The 9,359-nt window shown below is 56.1% G+C and overlaps 1 protein-coding gene across 1 annotated transcript; it reads left to right on the top strand.

The window, feature by feature from the left end:
• The first annotated feature begins 755 nt into the window (after positions 1-755).
• On the top strand, positions 756-2,231 carry LOC120658034. The gene is made up of 2 exons (XM_039936241.1): positions 756-1,936; positions 2,026-2,231. Exons 1-2 carry the CDS (start codon positions 870-872, stop codon positions 2,126-2,128), a joined length of 1,170 nt encoding a protein of 389 aa, XP_039792175.1. The 5' UTR covers positions 756-869; the 3' UTR covers positions 2,129-2,231.
• Positions 2,232-9,359: the final 7,128 nt, after the last annotated feature.

The following is a 9,359-nucleotide window of genomic DNA, read 5'->3' on the forward strand; positions in this document are numbered from 1 at the left end:
TCGTTCCACTTTTACGCCGTCTCACGCCGTCTTTCTTGCTCCATTCGCTGTCCATGACTACACCACTGGAGCATCGATTCACTGGACCTGGGACTTCGATTCACTGGCTCGTGACTTCAATTCGGTGGCTGGTGCTTCGATTCGGCCGCAGCAAGCAAGCAGCAAGCAAGCGCTCGGCGGTAGCAACAAAGAGGGCTCGCGGCCGCAGCCGCGCGTGCGAGAGCTGGTGCACGGAGCCGGCGGCGAGGCTGCAGGGGTGCGTGCGGCAGTGGGCGCGCGGGGCCGGGCGAGTACGCAGTGTATGCGGCAGCACCGCAGCACCAGGCAAGCCCTGCAGGTAGCGGCAGCAGCAGACGAGCGCGACGAGGAAGAAGACGATTCTATTTCACCGACAGGTGGCCCCGAAGTAACGGCGCTTGACGGAATCTAAACGGAAATGGAACTGTTATTACCCTCCAACCTCCAACCAAATATAAAAATGGAACCGTTCCAACCCTCCAACCAAACATAGAACGGAGCCATTCCATCCTAAAAATTTGGAATGGAACTGTTCTGTTCTACCTCGCACTCCAACCAAACACTGCCTAAACGGATTAGTTCGGGGGGGGGGGGGGGGATACGGGCCCATCCAGATAACTTGGACATGCTTTTCCTTGCAACACGTGTTGCTTTTCAAAACACGTGTCGAGTAGCTGCCGTGAGCTCCATTTGAGCTGTCGATGAAGGGATTGCCAGCTGCTGCTGTGGCCCGGACAGCTGCGGCAAGTTGGGGCTCCGCCCATCCCTTGGCCCACTCCTCTGCCCCCGGCGAGAACCCAAGAATCGACGGGGGCGAGAGAGCGCTAGGCGGCGGCGAGAGAGACTAGAAGATGGCGGGGCCCGGCAGAAGCTGGCGGCACTGGGATGCCCCCGGTGACGGCGCTGACCACATCACCGTGCTCCCGCCGGAGCTCCGCGCGCGCATCGCCGCCTCCCTCCCGTTCCGGCAGGTCGCGCAGCTGGCGACTCTGTCCCGGCCCTGGCGCCACATCCACCGGCACACGCCCGTCGTCGAGCTCAAGCTCGATGAGTGGGGCTCCGCTGCCGGCGTCCTCGACGAGGACGCCCTCGCCTGCCTGGAGCTCGCGCTCCTCCGCCGCGGGCAAGAGGGGTCCGGATCCAGGGTGGGCACCCTCCGGGTCACCTTCGCGGTCGAGGACCCCCGCATGAGGCGCCACGCCGGGCTCATCATCGCGCTCGCCGACGCGCGCAGGATCCGCATCACCGTCCCCGGATTCGGCGGCTTCCCTCAGGTCGAGTGGTCCGTCGACCTGTCTCCGGCGGCGGTCGACCTGGAGGTCGAGGCGGTCTGCCACCTCACGCCCGCCATCGCCGGGCCAGGCGCCGCCGCCCTGCAGAAGCTGTGCCTCGACACGGTGGTGGTCCCCGAGTGGCCGTCCCTTCCGTCCCTGCGCCACCTCGCGCTCCACAACGTCACCGTCCTGGCGCCGTTCCCGGATGCCGCGCGGTGCCCGCGGCTCGAGCACATGTGTATCCTCGAGTGCTTGATCGAACTCGCCTGCGTCCACATCCGTCTGCCGCTTCTGAGGAGCCTCCGAATGGACAAGGCCTACGGCGCCCCCTGCGCCACCATCGATGCCCCGGAGCTCGAGGAGCTCGACGTGAACTGCGGCGCGGGGTTCGCTGCCGCCGACTACCAGTCGTTCAGCCTGCGGGCGCCGCGGCTGCGCTGCCTGACATGGAGCGAGCAGTTCGCGGAGCGCGTCCACATCGACGTCGGCAGGCCGGGGAGCGTCACCTCGGGCCGGATCAAGTACACGTGGAAGCGTGGGCTTGTCAGCTGCCGGGAGATGGAGGACTTGCGGGCACAGATGACGCGGATGCTCGAGAGGCTCCTCCCGGAGCTGTCCCCGGAGGGCGTCGCCGATGCCGCGAGGTCAGGGACACTTGCATCCATTGGGAATCTTGTTGGTAGAGGTAGGACTACAATGTGAGCCTTGTGCTGCTGTTGTCTGTTGAATGCAGGCCATACATTTCGCTGGACAAGTACACCATGGAGGACCCTTACAGCGGGTCGGAGAATGTTGGTGGAGAGTATCTCCAGAATGGGCTAACACCACAACAGTAATGAATGAGCACACCAAACCAAGTAGGGAGTGTTCTATCTCTATTCAATGTGTCCCATCAATGAACATTATAGGGGGTATTTATAGGTGGCGTTACACCTCACATGTACAATTACTCTTCTACACTCTTACAACGGTCATATTCATGGAATATTCCTGGACGTACACGTAATTTCCTAAATACAAGTTGAGTGCGCCACAGCTGAGACGGGCTCACAACTCCCGATAGTCCTCTTCGGCCTTCTCGACGAGGACTACGTGGCCTGTAGCTTACTCGCCGATGCTCGCATCGTCTGGTCTTCGCGCGTCTTCGGCTTCCGACCCGAAGACATGCGAGGGCTACATGGCCTGTTGCTTACTCCGCTGTGGCGCTCCCGTCGACCGGTCCTCGCGAGTCTTCGTCTTCCGATCCGAAGACAAGCGAAGGCGGAAATCTTCTGTGTATGCTCCCGAGGTCCTCGCGCGTCTTCGTCTTCCCACTCGAAGACAAGTGAAGGCGGGGAATCTCCTGTGTTCACTCTCGATGTCGGCTTCGATATTCTTGCCGCCCTGTCTTCTCGAACCTTCGGCGAATGGACCGAAGGTGGTGTCCCCCAATAGTAGCCCCTCGGAGCCTCGGTCCGATCCTCGAGAGGGGCGCGGCTTCGACCCCGTGGACGCCGTCGGCGTCCCGAAGCGCCACCCTTCGGGCTGGGCGCCGCGATGGTAGTTGACGAAGCACAGTCCGTGTCAACTTGCAAAAACTGTAGTGTAGTCGAGGAAGGAAATTTTTTTGGGTTAAACCGTTAGTTCGCGCCAAAACTTTCAGATTTAAAATTCGGCGGGAATTCCTGTGGTGGTTCGAGGATTTTGAAAGGACAGAGTTACCCCCCGGTCTCTTAATCTTGGACACGCAGCGCGGGGCACGGTTGTCTTTCCACCTCGCGGCGCCGCCGGTGCTGGGCTTCTCTCGGTCGCCCCCTCCTTTAAATAGCGGCGCCGCGAGCTGTGTGTGTATTACCTCTCGTCGTATTCTGCTTTACAGCCTCCTCGCTTCTCCCGTCGCGAAGATTCTCTCTGAGCTCGTTCTTCGTCGAACTCCTTTCGCGCAACACTTCAAGAGTAGCGACCTCAGAACAAGCTGCATCTTCGGAGATGGCTCCGAAGAAGGATCAGTCAAAGGGGCCAACGACCACCGTGCTCCGCCTGTCGAAGATGACACCATCCCTGCTTGACGACCTGGCTCGTCGTGGCTTCGTCTCCGCGGACGACATTCGTTCGCCTCCGACGGGCGAAACTGTCGCTTATCCCCGCGCTGACAAAGTGGTTGTCTTCTGTGATCTATTCACTGCCGGCCTAGGGATGCCACTCGACCCCGTGGTGGTTGACATCTTTCGACTGTTCACGGTATTTTTGCATCAAATGACTCCCACTTCGATCATGCGGCTCAACCTGTACATGTGGCTGGCGAAGACTTGCCGCCTTTCTCCAAGCGCCGAAGGCTTCGCTCATGCCTTCAGGGCGAAGAAGATTTCCGTACAGACGATGGGAGGAGAGGAAATATCGGCCGTTCCCCAGTATGGCTATTATTCCTTCGCCTTCCACAAGAACCTGCCAAGTCCAGTCACTGCAAGCAAGAACAAGTGGGCCAATGACTGGTCGTCCCACTAGTTCTATCACAAAGTAGCGTTGGATCTAGAGACGAAGACCCATCCCCTCGTCGTCGACCACATAGCCGCTCTTGGCGATGTGCCGAAAGTAGCTTCCCACGCTCGAGCCGATGATGAGGCGTTGTTTGCACTGCTCTGGAGGCTGTCAAAGACTTTCGGCACCCGGGATCTCATCGAGGAGTTCGTCGCATGCAGCTGCTTCCCTGTCGGCTGGACGATCTCCAGCTGGTTAACCGAAGATCGATGGATAGAGGGTATTCCCCTACCTGATTTTGTGTCCTCCTTCAACCTTCGAGCCGATCGTGAGTTTTTGTTCCTCTCTTCCTTCTCAGCTGAACCTACCTCCCCGCTTTGTTGCTTACATCTTGTGCTTCTTCGACCTTGTAGGAGTTGACTCTGTTGTGATTGAGAGCCGAGCCGACGAAATGGTTGGACCGGTCTCGAAGGACAAATACAAAGCTTTGGTGAGTCACCTCAGCGGAGTTCAGCGGAACCGAGTGTTCCACGCTTTGGGTCTCTGCGCTCCTCGGCGGGCAGCCGAGGCGAAGCTCGCCGAAGGTCAGGGCGCCGCCCCCACGAGTGGCTTGGAGAAATCAAAGAGGAAGCGGGTGTCTTCGACGGCGGCACCGAAGAAGAAAAGTCGAATTCTGGACGACATCTTACAGTCTCCACTGCGAAGCAAGGGTGACTCCGAAGATGATCTGAACGAAGACAGTAACCATCCCTCCGCAGAAGCCTCTCCATTCACTGCTGAGAAGGTGCCACCGCTGAAGGTGGTCCCCCCGAGCTTGGACCTCGAGTTCAGCACCGCCCAGGAAAGTGATGATGATGATGGGCGACGAAGATCAAGTTGAAGTCGACTCCCCGCGCTGCTCTCCTGCCGCCCGCGAAACTGATGCGCTTGGCCATGATACCAAAGCGCAATCCCAGCACGACACATCTTCCTCCGGTTCCCGGAACGGAGGCAACGGCGGCGACAACAGCAGCAGCTCTTCGGATAGCAGCAGTTACTTCGTTCGGAAAGCTGATCCGGAGGCCGTGGCTACTGGGCTAGGTGCGAAACCTACGGCCGTGCGTCTCGGCGGCAACATCGTGAAGTCTCTCCGCTTCGAAAGCCGGGACCGCGAGCGTACTCTACTGGCCGCGGCTGGGGAATCATTCTGCTTTCCACTGATGGAGAAGGACCTGATGGACACCGGGCTGAAGATCATTCTTGAGACCGCTCAGGACCTATCCCTCAAGGCATTCGTGGCCGCGCAGTGTGCTTCCCGGTAGCTGGCAGCCGAGAGCAGCTCGAAGTCTACCATCGCGGATCTCGAGGCGAAGGTGGCCGTTCTCGAGCAGGAAAAACCTGCCCTACAGCATCGCCTCGCAAAATCCACTGCGGAGAGGGATACCCTTGCTTCGGAGCTCCTGGTGTCGGCGGAGCGGGCGGTTAAGGCTGAAGATGAGGCGAAGGCTGTGAAGAAACTAGCCGAGGACGCAGAATCCTCCCGTGAGGTGATGCGTACTCGGCTTCGCACTTTCAAAGAAGCAATCAAGACCGGGTCGGAGAAGCTTCAAGAAGAGCTTCCGGACCTCCTTGCCAAGTATGGGCTTGTGGCTCCGGACATCTTCCCGGAGGGCACCGACACTGTTGGCCTAGAATCATTTTTCCAGTGGCTTCGCGCCTGCGTTGCCATGGTCGAAGCTGGGGCGCACTTCCATGAGGACATCATTGCTGTTGTCGCCGTTCGCACCTTGAGCACCGCAGTATATGGGCTCTTTCCCACCGAGGCCGGTGCCCCGGGCGGAGTGACGAAGGCCCAGCTCCGCTCCCTCCACGACGCAAACTTTCGCTGGCCAGGCGAAGAAGCGGTCCGTCCGGAGACGCTGCCCCCCTTGGCAAAAAATATTGTGAAGAACTTCATGGACCACTTCTTTATGGGTGAACGCCGTGCTATTGTGCGTCGTGAGGTCGAGCGCATGAAGCTCTAGGTGATTGTCTTTCTTTTTTGTTGCCAACCTTCTTCGCTATGGAAACATGTTGACGACTTCTGGTTGGTGTCTTTTAGCTTCAGGCCAAGGCCGATGCCATTGCGAAGCCAATCCTCAAGGAAGTTGCGACTGCCGAAAAGGGACCTGACGGTGAGGGAACTAGCGATGGAGGAAATGTTGATAGCGGTCGTGGAGCCACCGACCAAGGCCCGGCGCCCGAAGACCAAACCACGGGAGGCTCTTCTCACCCTGCAGCTGGTGAGGTGTGAGGGTCGTGGTCATGTGACTGTCCACTTTTGTGTTGTAATTAACATTTTTTGGAAACTAACACCTTCGGTGTCTGCGCAGGACCCTGCGTTGGCCCCTGCACAGGTGACCGAAGGTGTGCTTCCTCGCATTATGAAACGAGGGAATTTCTATGTCTCTTGTGCGTCCTGGGCGAAGTTCCATGCTCGTTATCCTTCAGTTTTATTTGAAGAGTTTTGGGCGGGTAGGGTGCGCATTTACGAGCTTTGGAACGCCGATACGAAGCGCTTTTTTGCCGAGTTTCAGCGTGATCCAGTGAAACATGCAAAGATCCTTGCTAACCGCATGCTTCGTAGCGAAATAAAATGGATTCTCGATACTGATAGGCCATATAGTGCTCCCGCCGGTCTCCGTGAGCCGAAGCCGGAGCCGGTGGACGAAGAGCCCATGTCACCTCATGAATTTATGTACTGACGCAAAGGCATCTTCGACGAGAGCTCTAGTTAATTTGTGTTGCCCTCGGTTTCAGGGGACGACTTCGAAGTGTTTATTCGGTGGACAGCCGAGGAAATAATAGATGTGGCGGTCCGGGAGATAATATCTGAGGTGGATCGCCTAATCTTCGAGGACGAGGCCTCGGATGTAACTATGTAATTTATTTCTTCGTTCCTTCGCGCGAAGTGTATCTTCGCGGTGTAATAAACATGTACTTTGTGTGTAATAAATTATATAATTTTTTGGCATTTATCCTTCGACTGTGTACAAATATATGCTGTGAAGGGCCACCCCCCTTTGCGCGGGCGAGGTTGCAAACGCCTTTTGGTTCGTTCATCGTCGCCGGCGTCGTGCGTGTATCTGTTCTGCGAAGCACCACCCCCCTTCACTCGACTGGCGGGGATGATGATTGTGAGGCGGGTTTTAGGCCCTCCGGCCTCTTGTTTTAATTATGCACGCTTTGCCTTCGGCTTTGCTCGTAAGGACTTTCACAGGGTCGCCGTGCCTTCGGCTTTCGCGCGACAGGACTTTCTGCCTTAGGCTTTCGCACATACGGACTTTGTTAGGGGACCTTCAGCTCTTTAGCCGGAGAGGTTCAGGCCTAGCATTCGGCTTTCGCGCGACAGGACTTTCCGCCTTAGGCTTTCGCGCGTAAGGACTTTGTTAGGGGACCTTCGGCTCTTTAGCCGGAGAGGTTCGCGCCTAGCCTTTGGCTTTCGCGCGACAAGACTTTCCTCCTTAGGCTTTCGCGCGTAAGGACTTTGTTAGGGGACCTTCGGCTCTTTAGCCGGAGAGGTTTGCGCCTAGCCTTCGGCTTTCGCGTGATAGGGCTTTCCGCCTTAGGCTATCACGCGTAAGGACTTTGTTAGGGGACCTTCGGCTCTTTAGCCGGAGAGGTTCGCACCTAGCCTTCGGCTTTCGCGCGACAGGACTTTCTGCCTTAGGCTTTTGCGCGTAAGGACTTTGTTAGGGGACCTTCGGCTCTTTAGCCGGAGAGGTTCGCGCCTAGCCTTCGGCTTTCGCGCCTTCACTTTCATGCGAAGGGATTTTTTTAATTTCTTTGGAAGTGAAGCTAAGAGGAGCGAAGCCCCTAATCGGGATTGCACCTCGTGCTTACTTCTTTCAAGCGTTATGGCTTGTACTTCGCGCCAATGACTCCCCTCTTCGCTTTGACGAAGAGGGATAGATGCTTCGGCGCCTTTGCAGCATGCCTGTTCCTTCGAGATTCTTTTGTGGGGGCCTTGTTTATATTTCACAAGGGGTTACATAGGGTTTCGCCTCGTTAAAAACCTCACACCTTCGGTGCCCGAGTGGACACTCGAAAGCTTCCCCCGTGAGGAAAAGAGTACGGGCCCTTCAGTACATTGTGCGGATTTACACATGAGAAAAAGGAAAGATGCTAAAAGAAAAAATTTGCCCTACAAGCCCCTTCGGTTATTTCCCTCCGGTGGCTTTTACACATTTCCTACACGTAGTACTTCTGTAGCATGTCCTTGTTCCATGAATAAGGGTCTTCGGTGCCTTCTAGCGTGCGGAGCCTTTAGGCCTCTGGCCTTGCCATAGATGCGACGATAAGTGGGCCTTCCCACTTGTTGTGCATCTTGCCCTTTTGCTTGGCCTTCGGTATTCTTCGAAGCACCAAGTTGCCCTCTTTGATGTCTCTGGGCTTCACTTTCTTATTCTTCCACCTTCGTGTTTCATCTTGATATTTTCCCAAGTTGATTGCTGCTTGTATCTTGCCAGCCTCGATTGTGTCAATTGAGGGCTTGATGTCTTCTTCGATGTTTTCTGCCCCTTCGGCTATTCTCCAGGATTTGAGTTTGATTTCCTCGGGTGTTACAGCTTCTTCACCATATAGAAGCTTGAAGGGGGTGAACTTCGTGGTCCTGGACTCTGTTGTGTTATGAGACCATATGACCCTCGGCAGCTCATCTGCCCATTTCCCCTTCAGTAGCTCAATGATATTTTTCTTGATGCCTGCGAAGATGATGCCGTTGGCCCTTTCCACCGCGCCATTGGACTGCGGGTGGTAGACCGACGCGAAGCATAAGTTGGTGCCAAGTTGAGTGGTGAACTCCCTGAAAGTTGCGCAGTCAAACTACTTGCCATTGTCCACTGTAACCTCCTTCGGGACCCCGAAGCGGCAGATGATGTTCTGCCAAAAGAATTTTTGCAGGGCTCCTGCTGTGATGTCCCTGAGTGCTTTGGCCTCGACCCATTTGGAGAAGTACTCTACCGCCACAACGGCGTAGTTGTAGTTTCCTGGAGCTATAGGCAATGGTCCAACAATATCAATGCCCCATCGCGCGAGGGGCCATACCGGAGGCAGTAACTGCACCTCGTCGGGTGGGAATTTGCTGTATGAGGCATGCCTTTGGCAATTTGGACATGTGCGAACCACATCGTGAGCGTCCGCCACAGCCGAGGGCCAATAAAATCCTTCGCGGAAAGCTTTGCCGACCAAGGCCCTTGTTGCGATGTGCGAAGAACACACCCCTGCATGTATCTCTTCAAGCAGCTGTTTGCCCTCTTCGTGTGAGATGCACTTTAGGAGTGGTGCGCAGACTCCCCCTCGGTATAACTCTTCGCCTATGATTCTGTAATTCCTGGTGTAAGGATCACCGGGGTGTCCGACCCTAGAGGGGGAGGGGGTGAATAGGGTCGCTAATCGCTTTTTAACCTAGGGCTCAAACTACTTGCATAAGATAAACCTAACACGTCCTATACATGCTAGTTATGACTAAGGTTTATCTTTTCTATTTTCTACTTACCCCAAAATACTTGCAACCTATAGCCAATCCTAACCAAACTAACTAGGAAGATAAAGGCACGCAAGATATAGTAAATGCGGAAACGTAATATGGTA

Source organism: Panicum virgatum, chromosome 2N, assembly GCF_016808335.1.
Source record: "Panicum virgatum strain AP13 chromosome 2N, P.virgatum_v5, whole genome shotgun sequence".
Classification (NCBI taxonomy): Eukaryota; Viridiplantae; Streptophyta; class Magnoliopsida; order Poales; family Poaceae; genus Panicum; species Panicum virgatum.

What these genes read in the sequence shown, in the direction of transcription:
- LOC120658034 (XM_039936241.1), top strand. Translation starts at nt 870, where the DNA reads ATGGCGGGGCCCGGCAGAAGCTGGCGGCACTGGGATGCCCCCGGTGAC. An exon ending in GGCGTCGCCGATGCCGCGAG is followed by an intron (nt 1,937 to 2,025) that starts GTCAGGGACACT and finishes TGTTGAATGCAG; the next exon opens with GCCATACATTTCGCTGGACA.